This window comes from Leuciscus leuciscus, assembly GCF_965113295.1.
Source record: "Leuciscus leuciscus genome assembly, chromosome: 22".
In the NCBI taxonomy this organism is placed as follows: Eukaryota; Metazoa; Chordata; class Actinopteri; order Cypriniformes; family Leuciscidae; genus Leuciscus; species Leuciscus leuciscus.
The window spans coordinates 34,123,249-34,138,624 of record NC_138746.1 but is presented as its reverse complement, the minus strand read 5'-3'; the positions used below and the strand labels follow the sequence as shown (position 1 = coordinate 34,138,624).

The 15,376-nt window shown below is 38.0% G+C and overlaps 1 protein-coding gene across 1 annotated transcript in view; it reads right to left on the bottom strand.

Annotated features, from left to right (window-relative positions):
• Positions 1-1,496: 1,496 nt before the first annotated feature.
• Positions 1,497-15,376, bottom strand: part of LOC309486544 (uncharacterized protein) — a 30,613-nt gene continuing 16,733 nt past the window's right edge. The window contains exons 18-27 of the mRNA XM_082153892.1: positions 13,565-13,618; positions 13,353-13,424; positions 13,240-13,275; positions 11,628-11,672; positions 11,502-11,534; positions 11,080-11,226; positions 4,818-4,994; positions 3,774-3,864; positions 2,224-2,301; positions 1,497-2,098 (exon numbers count right to left, since the gene is read on the bottom strand). Coding sequence (XP_082010018.1) covers positions 1,848-2,098; positions 2,224-2,301; positions 3,774-3,864; positions 4,818-4,994; positions 11,080-11,226; positions 11,502-11,534; positions 11,628-11,672; positions 13,240-13,275; positions 13,353-13,424; positions 13,565-13,618 — 984 coding nt within the window. The 3' untranslated portion in view covers positions 1,497-1,847. The remainder of the gene's footprint in view (positions 2,099-2,223; positions 2,302-3,773; positions 3,865-4,817; positions 4,995-11,079; positions 11,227-11,501; positions 11,535-11,627; positions 11,673-13,239; positions 13,276-13,352; positions 13,425-13,564; positions 13,619-15,376) is intronic.

The window sequence follows — 15,376 nt, the reverse complement described above, 5'->3', positions numbered from 1 at the left end:
TGGTTACATGCGTAACCTAAGACGTTTTGTAGTTTTACATCTTATTGGATTGTTCTTTGCAAAATCTTCATTAATTGTAACCCTTTTTGATGAGCAGTAAGGTACAAATAGCGAAGTCACATAGCTTCTCAGTTGTTCTTCAATTATAGATGAAGTAGTGCTGCAGTGTTGACACTTGCAACAGTGTTTTGTGTTCCCAGCAGTATTTAAGGAATTAAGTAATGTGTCCTGTCCTCTCGTTTAGAATCAGAATTAGGGATGTCCGATCGGAGAATCAATCAGGTTCCTTTGGGTTACAAGTTTTTGTTTTATACTATGCAAATATTTAATTATCATTTCAGAGGTCCTATACTTGAGGATGGAAAGACAATTAAGTCAAATAAAGCATATACTGAATGCTGAGTTAATAGGGCTTTGATCCAGGTATGGAGTGACAGCACTCAAAGGTTCCTGTAATCGCTCAGCTCCAGCTCCAGCTCCAGTCCGTGTTTTCAGATTCACACTCCTCACAGAAAAGCCACTCTGTGTTCACGTCATAGCAAATATGATGATGCCAAGTTCACTGTAACATCCTGTAACATATTTTTTTATATCACAAAAGTCTGGGCACAAGATATACTGATTGAAAATATACAGAAACAGTACTTGGAGAAAAGTCTTATGCTTTATTGAAACACTAACATTAGCCTGTTAACATGTGTTTTGCACATGATGGAATGGTATTAGAGTGATCTTGGAGTGAGAGAAAACACAGACGCTCAGACTTAAAAAAACAAAACAAAAAAAACCTTGCCTGGCTTTATTCTAAGTGCATGCTTGCATGCTTAAATTGCCATAAATTTAAATCAAGCCATGTCATAAATTGTTTTTTTAAATTGTATGTTTCCTGAGATGCACTTATAATGTGATATAACTAAAATTTTAGTTCATTTAAATATCAAAAATCACTGTTTAGGCAATAGAATTGAAACGTACATGTTGTCACATTACTGTTGGTTCCATCCATAAAAGTCTGTTTGTAAAGCCTGTATCGAATTACCAAAGAAACCACTGTGAAATTAACCCATCAAACTAATAATGCTCTACTTTACATAATTGAAAATAAACAGCCACTAGCCTTTCTCTGTGCAGGCAGATGTATTCATCTCTATTACCTAACAAACTGGAGGAAGTGCAAAACGAGTCATTTTTTCAGCTCTGTAAAAAAAAAAAAAAAATTGTTACAGAATTATAGTTGTTATAGTATGATGTCAAAAGATAAAACATTGAATTTCTTAATTATTTATTGGCCCCTTTAATGTTTAAAGTATATAAAATCAAGACTAAAAATTGACAACAGTAATACACGTCCAGCTAAGGTGCATGTTCTAGATTAACCAGAAATCCACCATATTGAGCATTACGATTTCTCTGAAATTTAGTTCTGAATCTCCCATAACTTAAAAAAAAATGCACATAACACGTTGCAAGTCGAGAGAGAGAGAGAGGTCTTAGATATTGTTTAATTTTTTATTATAAACAGCATTGATTGAAAATAAAATTGAGAAATGTGCAGATCACTTTGAAACTACATATACATTGGTTAATATATGCAAACTTTATCTTTATCTTTAAATTACCTTAATTTGCATTTATAATAAAAGTTGGTCAACAGGTTTAATGTCTTGCAGTTTGTGATAGCTTTGCATTTTACAGTTTTAGATCAGTGTTTCAGTCTTTGAATGGATTTCAGTTTTATATTTACATGAATTGCCCTTCACCTCACAATTTCAGTTCCTAATCCTTCCGCCATACTACTAAACACACACTCAGATCCAAATGTCACTATGTTTCCTTCAAGCATGCATTCATTGGCGTCCTCTGAACCTCGAAGTTGCCCTTTGAGGTGATCGTTGAGGTGCCCGTTGAGGTGCCTGCAGAGGTACTTGTGGCGCTCCATTAGAAGTAGCATTGAGTAAGGCACACCCAGACGTCAGACAGACTCCAGGAACTCCACGTAGTCCAGGGTGGCCCCTCAAACCAAGATGGCCAACATGGCCTCTCTCTCCCATCCGACCTGGTTGCCCATCAAATGCCTGGCCAGGTCGCCCACGCTTACCTTGTTATATCAAAGAAAAAAAAAGTAAAATAAATAAATAAAAAATGTCATGGAAGTGAGACTCATTTGAGACTCATGTGATACTTCTATTACAAGAGAGGTTCATTCTTTGGTCATTATGTTACCCTTTGGTCCCTGCTCTCCAATGTGGCCGGGAAGGCCATAGCCTTTGGCTCCCTTGTCTCCTGGTTCTCCCCTGTCACCTGTGGCAAACATATGTTATTAAAATGAACAACCATCTAAATCCGTCAGGAGATGTGGAGATCAAATATATGTTCTTTATACTGATTAACAACCATGTGTGTGCTGAGGTCATTACTGAATAAATGTATAAAATGACTTGTAAATACTCTTCATTTTTGGCTGGAAACTGATATATGACGTCACTGCCAGACTAAATAACAATGCAAAATAATGGCTTGTCATTTATAACTGCAAAATGTCTACCAAGCTTTTGAAATGACATGCAATGCAAGAGGTTCTGTTGAACAGAACATGCTGATTCAGTCAAATCTGAACAACTAGTGCTATAGTTACAATTCATTGCCCCTGCACAGAAGCAGTGATTTAGCTGCTTTCCATAGCTTTAGTTGTGAACCATCTATACATTTTCCAAAGCAATTTCCTATGTCCTATGTGGGGACGCTGAAGCATATCCCAGCGTCTCAGGCCATAGGGCAAATGAATTATTTTGTATTATTACTATTAAAAACATTGTTAAAAAATAAAGTTGTCTTCAGGGAAACATGTAGCTTCTGAAGAGCAGTAAAAAAAAAAGAAAGAAAAAAAATCTTCCAACTAACAAAATTTATACGGATCATCCTGTTCAAAAGTTTACACCCCCGACTCTGAATTTATCATGTCGCCTTCATGGCAATCAAAAAATGTTTGCAGCTTTTGTAATAGTTGTGCATAAGTCCCTCAATTGTCCTCAGTGTAAAAAGATGAATTTCAAAAATCATACAGTCACTGTTGGAAAGGATTCAAATATACAGATGATCCTGGAAAACCAAAGAATGTGCAGGACCTGCACGTTGAGAAGCAACAGTTTCAAAGTAGCTTCCCTAACATAGATCCATAACCCTGCCTGCAAGCAAGTCATTTGGCTATTTTCTTGACATTTTTTACTTTTATATTATCTTATACTGTCAAAACAAGGTAATATAGGTAATTTTTTCTTTAAACACTTTGTTTGAACTATTGCACCTGTATACTCATTTGCCTCATTAATGCTGTTTGGCAGAGGAGTCGCACATCTGCTCATGTTTAATAAAGCTATTACTTTCCTTCTGCTGATGCGTGCAGACTGACATTATTTATGTATTTATTTCATGACACATCCCATTCCAAAAGACAACAGTTCCTTGTGAAGGTGAATCCGTCATATGGTCTGCTTACTTGGGCAGCTTTTCCAGCTGAGAAGTATTTGTTATGCTAGTTCATCATGCATGAACACAGCCAAGAGCAATACTGACAGATACCCTTCATAGCATTATTGTTTCTCTATATCTGGGCACATTCTTTATTTGTAACTTTTTACGCTATCTGACGTTAAGGCAACCGCATATGATTAACGTGAAGGCTCCAACATGGAGGACCACCCCTGTATTGGTGCATGTCCAATAAGCTACTATTTGTGCAATATGCACTACAGTGTGAAGATGGTTTACTGTACCTGTTGAGCCCTGTCTGCCCAGGTCACCGGGTTCTCCGTAGAATCCCTCCTGCCCGATTTCTCCTTTAAGACCATCAATGCCAGGATCACCCTATTATAATGTTTTTTCCAGAAATAGTTGAAAATTTAGTTATTTGTTAATAATTAGTCATTTAGCAGACATATTTTGTCCAAAGTGACAGTATTCTTATTGCAGTTGCAAACCCCTTGGAACAGCCTTGATCAAGGGTACAATCATGGTTGCTGTGGGAATCAAACCAGCAACTTACCAATTACCAGCTCTGAGCTTTATCTAATTGAGGTCTGTTCTTTACGCAATGCTATTTGATGGCTTCAGGAGACTTTTTGTTGATTAACAGCCACTGGAAAAAGTGTACTTTTGTTGTATGTAAAATAGTAGCTTAGACATTCTGCAAAACATGAGGTTTGGAACAACATGAGGGTGAGTAAATGATGGTGGTGAACTTTCCCTCTAGAAGAATCAAAGTGTCTGTAGACTCTTTGCTATGGTGATCCTGAAGTTTACGTTGTATGCAGTTTTTCACAACTCTCAATTTTACAACCCTTTACATGTTTGAATTTGAGGCTCAGTGAACTTTTATCGGCCTTTGGGCCCCTAGAGTGAAAATGTTCGAGAAGTCTGAAAAAAAGATCTGCTTGAGAAATATGGAAAGGCTTTCCACTCCAGTGAAGGTGGGATTCTTTCCAAAAACCATTCAACACAGAGCAAGTCTGTGACTTCCTATTTGTCTTCACGGGGACTTGGACATTCTGAATGTTTTAATTCCAACCTATACTGCCAAACACTGCTGCACGCTCTCCAGAGGCCTTCACACTATGTACATATCAAACTTGGCCTGGAAGAAAGTTGATGTATGGAGCATGTTCTTCCTTACTTTACTATGGCAAAAACAGGTTTAACATGTGCTAACTGTGATGTCTAAAACAAACAACATCTAAATGCTTTTGTTTCCAAGGCCAAGCAAAATTGAGACTGTTCCAGAGTTGTAGTGGGGTAATTTTTCTCAGAGGTGGGAAACTTACTGGAGGTCCAGGTGGTCCTTTCGATCCTGGGGGACCTGGGGCGCCCATTGGCACATCTCCATAGAGCGGGCACACGGCTGCACAAGTTCTTTTCACAGAGTTGGCGAATGTGGACATCTGCTCCAGTACCACCTGCTTGCAGACCTCAATAACATGTTGAGCAGGGAGAGTGGGGCCCTATGAGAGAGATCATTACCACTGAAACATGGAGCTCTGATCAGAGCACCTCTTGCCCGTTGTAGTCTGAAAATGTGTGGCTGCGTAATGAAGGAGAAATAAATACGGCCAACAATATTTCACCAGCCTCATTATGGATTTACAGCCACACTAAATGAAAACCTTGCCCCGAGCTGCAGAGAAAGCTGCACTAATGAGAAAGCGTTTACTAGCGATCTTGACACCAAAATGGTTACCACATATTTCATGCATGTTACGCCAAGTGCCACAAGGACTGAATCTCCCAGAAGTTTTGAAGGCTTTGTCTAAAGGTGAAGCTTGTTAGTCGGCAGATGAAATGCAAACGAAAACACTTAACAAGCCCCTAAACAGACATTCATTTAAGCTTAAGGAGGAAAGTTTGAATTTCACCTTTCTTATGGACCTTCGGTTACTTATGGACCCTAGGTAGCGTATGGACCATAACAAAAAGTCCATAAAGTCCCTCAGGCAGGTGGCAGCCATTTTGGCAACATGTCCAGGTAGCTATTGTCTATCTAGGTAATAGGACTAGGAGCACAGCTTTTACTGTATCTGCTTGAATGGGGAAAGTGCCACTACAACCATATGCCAGTACATCATAATATTTTGGCCAGAGATTATCCTACTGCTCATAAAACATTCAATACTAGGCTTAAGAGATACAGTATAACCAGTTAGATGTAAAGTATATCAAGCTGACAAGCTGAAGACGTTACTGTAGAACATAGTACTTCCTGGAAAAATAAATTCCAGCACAGCGCTACAACAACCATAACGAAATGAGCCTTCACAATAGACAATGTTTACACTTGGCATTAACATGCGATCACCGTGATCCGTTCAAGCAGATCCGATCATAAACCAATCAGGACACGATGCGTTTACACCTGTCCTCATCAAGTGGCTTCTGTATCTGAATAACAGATCGGATTTCGCTTTCCCGTGAAAAAAAAGAAAAGAAAAAAGATGGCTCCGGTGCAAAGTCGATCTGAAGTGGGGGGTTTTCTTTTAAAATCAGTTTTCAGTCAGGGGACATTTTACAAATCTCGCAAAATGAGGAGGATGAAGAGGCTGCAAGTACTAATAATGTGGATAAATGCTGTAATGGAAACGGTACAGATAAACTTATGGGTCCGAGAATGTTGCCAGCTGTGGTGGGAAAAATGCACGTTCTTTACAGAAAATGAATGGTTCTGCAACTTTTGGGTGTGAAGGCAAACATTTCAGTATATTTGCGATGTCCTTCGCACTCGACTGTATCGCAAAACCACACAGCTACGTGCAGCAATTCCTGGAGAGAGGAGGGGGAATAATGACAGTGGTTTTTGTGTGACGTCCACCAGTGAATGCAGACACAATGGCTGGATCGCGTTTACATTACACTGAGATCCGATCACAGTGAGTCCTCGACTACCTCCGAAGCTGGACACGCTGATCGGATAACATTCCCATCAGACGTGCGTTCACACTTGTCACACTTTCAATGTGTATGTAGACAACATCCGGATTTAGGTTGCATGTTAAAGGAGAACTTGGTAACTTTTTGAACTTAATTAAACTGTCTAGAAATCATTTGGATGGTTAAACAACCTGTTCTGGTGATATTGGTGACTTTCCCCGCTCCCCCCAGCGTTCCCAGGCGGAAAACCAACCTTGCAACTTGCAACACTACCGTCCCGGCAAGATAGAAATTGGAAGTCTCGTGAGAAGCGAGAACTAGAACGAGAACGAGCACGAAACACAAATTGCTTTACGGCAATTCGACATAAACACACACGCATGTATGATGTATTACCAGATTACCCACCTCGGTAGACATAGCTCCACGCGATACAGTTGGCTTGCTCCGATCAAAACAAACGCACATGAGCAGCGGTAGAGAGGGGGAGGAGGCCGCTGCAAATGAGTTTTTTACGACTGTGTTGTGAAATATACATCCCCCCCCCCCACAGCTGTAGGGGGAGCTCGTGGGGAAAACATGCGACAACAAAAGGGAAAACCGAGTTACCGAGTTCTCCTTTAATGGCAAGTGTGAATGCAGCCTTAGAGAGCTGCATATGGCAATTTATCCATTCAATAAAATAACTTACTCACCTGCTGAGTATTAAAAAAGCCAACTCTGAGTCGCTTTTACAACATTTCAAATCCCAAATTTCTCGGCATTTTTGAAAAGCCGAGCCAATGTTGATTCTTGTTTTATTACGAGTTCTGCCTCATTAAGTTGGCTTGGAAAAGTCAACTTACTGATATTGTATTTAAACTTCTTCTTCTGAGCCAAATGTTAGACTGTATCTCCTCCTAGACCGTTAAAGCTATTACCACCAAACTCGGGTCAGACCTTCAGACTGTTCTGACTTAGTGTGCTATATCTTTTCAGACCGATTTGACTTTCAGTTAAAAATTCATATTAAAAATCATAAAAATCCCATAGACTTTCATTGACCAAATGTACAAGACTCACTGAACTCTTTGCCAGAAGCCATTTATACTCATTTAACCCTCTGAGGTCGAGAAACGCGCCGACGCGTTTTGCTGGATTTTTTTCACATAGCAGCAACATAAACTTAAATTACTCCGTCATTTATGGTTATACAGAAAAAAGAAATATAAAAAAATAATCTGTGATATTTCTACTTTTGTATGTGTCCACTTACAATCAAATCAAAACATTGTGCTTTTGTAAAATAAAGAAAATAAACAGGGTGTGCGTTCTGCCTCTCCGTCGCGGTGAACTTTTTTGTCTTGAGCACGTCTATAAACTGAAACAAAACTCAGCGAATACTTCTCACACATTTATGAGCCATATACCTTTATACACATTTAAGTGTGTACTTTTAAATGATCGGATTCAAACTGAAAATATTCTCTGTTGAAGTAATTTGTATAAAACCAACAGGATGTCCAGCTTCTCAAACGCTTGCTAATTACTTTTTAATTCGGCCACGCCCACTCGCGCAAAAGAGATTCACGTGCAAATCTCCACATGGAACGCGAACGCCCTCGTTACCTCAAACACAAAACACCAAAACACTTCACAAGTCTCTGCTTTTCGTCGAGTTTGGAAGACACGTCTGAGCTTATTGGATTTACCTCAGAAGAAGAAGAACGCGATTTGAAGACAAGAAAGATGTAAGGTAAGAAATTCTTACTTATTAGTTTATGGTATTGTTGCATAAACTTCACATTGCAGTTGAACTGTTGCTAGATACTGTATATGGTGAATATTATACTATTTAGACCCGTGTTTCCTGATAAATACTGTTTGTGGATATCTGCTCAAACATAGATGTGTATAACCATAATGTTTAATATTTTGGAGCGCGATGGCGTTTGAATGTATCATATTTTGGAGCGTGCTGTGGGTTTGAGTATCATATTTTGGAGCGCGCTGTGGGTTTGAATGTATCATATTTTGGAGCGCGATTGCGCTCCAAATGCACCAAACATTAGGCTTTATGTTTTTACTATTATCTCATTTCATATCATCATAACGAATGGAAACATTTGAAGTAACATATGATAATCAATATATTTTTCTCTAGCGTAGTTGTTCTTGAAATCTTTTGGAAGATTTAATTTATTGTTATTATTATTTTATGCAGCACTGCATAGCCTATGCCTACAAGGCACAACAAACCTGGTGTTCATTATATATTGTTGGAAACATGTGTGTGTGTGTGTATATTCTGTGAATTTTAAAAAGAAATTTTAACCAGAAAAATCTAAAATCTATTCCCAAAATCGTGCAGCCCTATAGTTTCTCTTGATATCAGTATGTTCACAGTTTTTTCTTTTTTTTTTTCTTTCAGGGACCAGATGCAACTGAGTCCTGCTGACTTCAACATTCACATGAGTCTCTGCACATGAACATGGTAAAGTGAAAATCAAACACCTTGGAAATTAAAGGTATGTACAATGTTTTTAGGAATGGCACAAAGGTCTCTGTCTTTGGATCATTGTTTTCAATGTGCTCTTTTGTCATTTGTATTTTTGGATTGTGTTGTGCTGTAAATAAATCCAAACAATCTAAAAGCCATTCTTTTTTAAATCTCCTCATTCTTTGTGCAAGGTTGCTCTGAATGACAGGGCCTGATCGCTCCTAATAGGGCAGTTAGGGGAGTGTCTTCGTCTTTCTCAGGTGTAAAAGCTTACATATTCATGAGATGATCACGCCCCTTCGCATATGGCTTTGTCACACAAAACACGTCTTAGAAATTTTAAATCAATATATTGTCTTATCTGAATGAGCAGTCAGGGTGATTTTCACATAGTTTTGGAGCAAATATTCTAGGCTATGTCATACAATTTTCAAAAGTCTTGTGAAGAAATAATCTGTATGGGTTTCATGGCCTTATTTCAGTGAGAATTTTTTTTTGTATTTTCACAAACCACGCATAAATGTCATTATCTCAAAACTACAAACTTTTACATACATGCTGCTGATATATTATTGTAGCAGAGTTTGTGCTGAATACAGTGTAATTAGACTTTAGCCATGACAATGTCACTAGTAACAGAAAAAAACACAAATGTCAGAGCATGTCAGAACACCTCCAGAGCCCAGAAAACAGCTCAGACCTCAGAGGGTTAAGCTTTAATCTTCTTTCCAACTAATATTTCTTTCTTTCTTTCTTTCTTTCTTTCTTTCTTTCTTTCTTTCTTTCTTTCTTTCTTTCTTTCTTTCTTTCTTTCTTTCTTTCTTTTTCTTTCTAACTAATCTTTCTTCTTTTCTAACTATTCTCTTTCTTTCTTTCTTTCTTTCTTTCTTTCTTTCTTTCTTTCTTTCTTTCTTTCTTTCTTTCTGACTAATCTATCCATCTTTTTCTTTCTTTCTAACTTTTCTTTCTTTCTTTCTTTCTTTCTAACTTTTCTTTCTTCTTTCTTTCTTTCTTTCTTTCTTTCTTTCTTTCTTTCTTTCTTTCCTTCTTTCTTTTTTCTTTCTTTCTTTCTTTCTTTCTTTCTTTCTTTCTAACTTTTCTTCCTTTCTTTCTTTCTTTCTTTCTTTCTTTCTTTCTTTCTTTCTAACTTTTCTTTCTTTCTTTCTAACTAATCTTTCATTCTTTCTTTCTTTCTTTCTTTCTAACTAATCTCTCTTTCTTTCTAACAATTTTTCTTTCATTCTAACTAATCTTTCTTTCTAACTTTTCTTTCTTTCTTTCTTTCTTTCTTTCTTTCTTTCTTTCTTTCTCTCTTTCTAACTAATCTATCTTTCTTTCTAACTATTATTTCTTTCTTTCATCTAATAATTTTTTTTGCCTCTGTTCAGCGTTTGTTTAAAACGGGTGATTCCTGGAGGTAGGAGATTTAGCTAGATGCTCAATGTCAACCTTTCTCGCTTATTGTGACAACTAACCTTTGACACTCCCACACCAGATCCGGCAAAGTAGCCGGAACAACTTTTCTCTATTTACTGATATGACGGGCGACATCTATAAAGAAATATTGTTTCTTTATATTTTTATTTACTTGTGCCTAATCATATCATTCAGTTATATAATGGAAAAATAGTTTGGCTAGATAAGTGATAACTCAAGAGACTGGTGTTTCTCAGTACTGTCAGAGCAGATTGTCATGCCAAACTATGCACACAGCAGGCTATGCTTGCTTTTCAAGTGGTTTGTGAATATTGATGCTTTAATAACAATTCATTTATCGGGAGCATTTATGCTGGGATGTGTAGGTTGTGGCTAGGCGATATAACTTGAAACTATTTCTTGCAAATTTCATGTATGTACTGAAAAAATGCAGGCTTCTGCGGGCACGAGCGGGGCAAAACAGGAATGTTGCGGGCGGGAGCGGGAGAAGTTAACATTTTTGCGGGAGCAGGTGGAAGCGGGACAGAATCCTTTGGGAGCGGGACTGAAATATCTGACGCAGGTCTCTAGCCATGCCTTTAGCAATAAGGCGATTGGCTCTTTGAACTGAAAACTTAATTTTGTACATCCTGCATAGCGAGCCTTATGATTTCTACAGTTCAAGTGGTCAGTCTCTTCCTCTTTATACTATTTCCAACCATAGCATATAACAGGAAAACGAAAGTTATGAGTTGGATTTTCAGACTTACTGGTGGGCCTGGAGGGCCCTGAAAGCCCACTGGACCGCCATCTCCTATCACTCCCTTGGAGCCTACACGGCCTTTTCTACCCGACTCTCCAGCAGGGCCTCGCTTTCCTCTGCTTCCCTGTTGCCCTGGCACACCGGCATCTCCTGCCTGGAAAACAAACAAATACAAACACACCCATAAACAAGCAAGTGCACTTTTACACTGTGTACATATTTCTCAATGATATCTCGACAGCACGCCTGGAAAGAAATACGAAATGGAAATCAAACAGTATGCTCATGTGGCCATCACTTGGTTCTTTGCAGTCCAACTGGATTTCTGCGGCTGCTTTGACAGTGGACAGATTAAACCCATCGTTGCTAATGCTTATAAGAAAGCTCCACGGTGATAAACTAAAATGTGAACAACTCTGACAGGCTTACCCTGCCTTTAGGTCCTTTGACTCCATTTGCACCCTGTGGAAACAATGTGGTGGTGTGAGAAACTAGAACCATATGATAATGGAAATGTGTCAACATTAAATGAAATGCATTTGAGTCGATAATTACCTTCTGCCCTTTGCTTCCCTGGATCCCTTGAATGCCGGTGCCACCCTGGAAGATACAAAAGCAATGTTTGCGACTGCATTCTGGATTTGATACAACAAATGTTATTTGTAGTTCAAAATAAGTGGTCAAGGTGTTGTGAGAGGAAACCCCAAACTTGTAGTGACGCTTTTCATCACTTTGTGTTTGTGTGAAAAGAAGGCTGTAAAACTCTGAGGAAAACCATTTGCTGTAATGTGCCCTTAATCAGAAAATTGCCCTGGAATTTAACACATTAGCCTGTGATCTAATGTTGTGTACTCTGGCTCTCAACTACTCTACAGACGCTCTACACAACGAACACGATGTTCCATTTGTTTGCTACAATGTTTCTGCTAGCAACAACTATTTTTATAATTCTTTCTGGATGTGTGTGCATTTGACTTCTAGACCAAAGACCCCGTTTCATTTTAAAATGAAAAGGGGCAGGAACAAACCCAATATTTTCCATTTTCTAACTCTTGTATGCTTTCCATTTTCTAAAATGTTCTAACCATGTATATTACATTACATAACATGTTAATACAACATCAGGCTCTTACCTTGATGACCAGTCATTCAAATTTCACAAAATATGTTCTGGTAAATGTGTCTTTACACTAGTTAAGCACTTAGGCAATATCCACGTGATGCTGAAATAATGTTTAGATAACAGATGACCACAGAAGGAAAAGACGTAGCTCTATTAACACCATATGATGCTTCATCATCTAATGCTAGAGGCCCCTGTGGAAATTTGATTATTTTCAAATATGTGGATGAAAAGTCTTGTCTGCAGTGACATGCTTAAATGAAGTGTGGTGATCTTCTCAGAAGTTTAGATATCAGCGGAGGGTTGATGCTGGAATGAGAACAGAGCAGTCAATAGTTTCAGTCTAACACATTATGTAGTGTGACTGCACTTAGAGCCAAGTGACTGTATATGCAGCCAAAAACTGCAGTGCTAACCAGTGAAGAGCTGCGCTGCTCAGACATGACTCCAGTGTGAAAACATGCTGAGGTTCTATGCTTTCAGATGACGGCGGGTGTGTTCTGGCTTACCTCCATTCACTATTTTTTTGTGAATGGGTCAGTTCCCACTGCTCAAGAAGATTTTGCAGCAATTTGTCAAGGCTTCAACAAATCTGATGACAGGTTGTATTAGTATACATTTCACAAATGTTTAAATGGTTGTCTATCACAGCAGTTTAGCCCATTTGTGCATCAGATGGTTTGTTGCTCTCTGTAAATGCTCGTTGTAATGATTCAGTATGTATAGATGCCAAAAGTACAACACAAGAAAATGTAGGCCTCAAAGTTTTTTTTAAGGATTCTGGGATATCTGGTTTCAGTAAGCCACATGGCGCATGATCTTATACATCTGAAGTGACCCCTCTATAAAGATTGATGAACTGATATAGAAATATACTATATTTACAACTTGACAATGTTTGCAGGAGATTTTTTTTATGATATACATCATGCCCTGTCCCCCGCCCTGTCTAGCCATTGAGATGTCTCGCAAGATTCAAAATGCCCTTTTGATGAGACAAGTTGGTGTTAAATTTGTGCTTCATAAATGAGTGGAGATCATTACCTTGGGGCCTGGTCTGCCAGGTATTCCCATATGCCCCTATGAAGAGACATGGCATGTTTTAGCATTTTGGAAGATATGATCTTCTATTTCAAAAGCTTTGGAATATAGCTCACCGTTCTTCCAGGGGGCCCAATAAATCCTGGTCTTCCTGGCTGTGCAGCAGAGCCCTTGTAACCTTGCGGCCCCTGGAGAATATAGCACTTTATAAATCTACCAGAAGGCAGGGTGTATTTCTATGCCGTAAACGTCCAAGGTAAATTATTTAGGTGGAATTTACAGAATTCACATATAGATCAGTGTAGATCTGAAATAGATCAGCACTTACTGTGAGTCCAGGAGGGCCCATGTTCCCTGGAGGCCCTTGTTCACCTTTCTCACCCTGTGTTAAATATGCAAGCACATTACATAAGCACACACAACAATACCCAATCAGACAGATGCTTCTTTAGAGATGGGATTCATAAAGTAATATAGCAATAGTGCTTCTGATTCTGATTTCCCCTTACAATTCTGATTCGTTAACGATTCTTTTAGGATTTTTTATATATTTATTCTAAATATATATGTATAATCAATCAAAACGCGAAGCATAAAAAACATAAAATAATAGTCCACACCACAACTATAACGAAGACAGTATAGAGAAGCAATATCGTTGGAATCACTTTCAAAACGATTAACTCAGCTGATGAATGATAAAAACATTGACAGCCAATCATAATCCATCCTGCTTTAAAGAGCTTAGACGACAAAATTGCAGTACGTGCTTAAACAGAACGATATTATGCGTTGGTGTGGACTAGGGGTGGAACGGATCGTAATTTATCCATGATCCGTACGGACCAGGCCCCACAGTTCAGCATGCATGTGATTCGAATGATAGTAGATCATTTGTATGTGTTTTTTTGTCTTCCCAATTGACACATTCAAGCAATTTTAAACCATTCAAGTGCAAGACGAGGCGAAAGAGAACTAAATTCGGTACTTGTGCGCCGTTATCTGTGCACACAGCCACACACACCTGAAGTGAACATAGAGAGAGGCACGTTTCAGTGCGTGAACACCGAATTGATTCCTCTTTCCCGTCTTCTTGTGCTTAAACGGACACATACACACAAAAATATGTCAAAACACTTGTCTATATTGGATCTGTGCATTGGGTCTTACAATGACAGCAGCCTATAAATACCTGCTGCTGTCTATGTCATTAATGTTAATCAAACAACAAAACAGATTTAACAAAAATGAATTAGGGCTGTCAACGTTAACGCCTGCGATAATTTTTTTCCAATTTAACGCGTTAAAAATATTTAACGCAACATTTTCTTCTGTCATCCGTTGGCTAGCGTTACATTATTTGACCACTCTCCTATTCCTGCAAATGCTTTTAAACTATTTTCATCGAGACATCAGTAGCTGTATCAGTGATACTGGCCTTCATTCATAAAAATATGCCATTAACAAGTATTTAAAATATGCTGTCTTTATGTTGTCTCTATATTAATTTGGAGATTAACTGTGAAATTATTACATTATAAAATATATTTAAAAAGTGTTTTAATTGCGATTAATCGCGATTAATCAGAAAAAATATGTGATTAATCTAGTTTTTTTTTTTCGATTGACAGCATTAAAATGTATTTAATATATACACTGAACACTATAGTTTTATTTTTCATTATTAAATGCCTGTACCTGATTATTAGTGTTAGACTACTTTATTTGTAATTTGATCATATTGTAATTATCTATGCTTGTAGTTAGTGTATTTGTTCTTATTTTTTTTTAGCTCTATTTGTTTGAACATTTTGAGTTTGGCTAGTAGTTTTTGCTGTGGTATCAAAGTACTTAAAGTTTGCTTTAAGTAATAAGCAGAATTACATTTGCCCATTTTTTAAAAATGATCCGATCCATCATTTAAAAACCATAATATGATCCAAACTGTGAGTTTTGTGATCAGTTGCACCACTAGTGTGGACACTAATATAGTTTTCGTTATAGTTATCTTTCTAGGTGTGAACAGGCCTTAACATTTGTCAGATTATATTGAGTTCAGTGAGTGATTCACTGGAAAGAACTGTTGAATAGTTTATGAGTTCTGTGTTGTATCACTTTGCTTCACATTCACTAGCTGTAT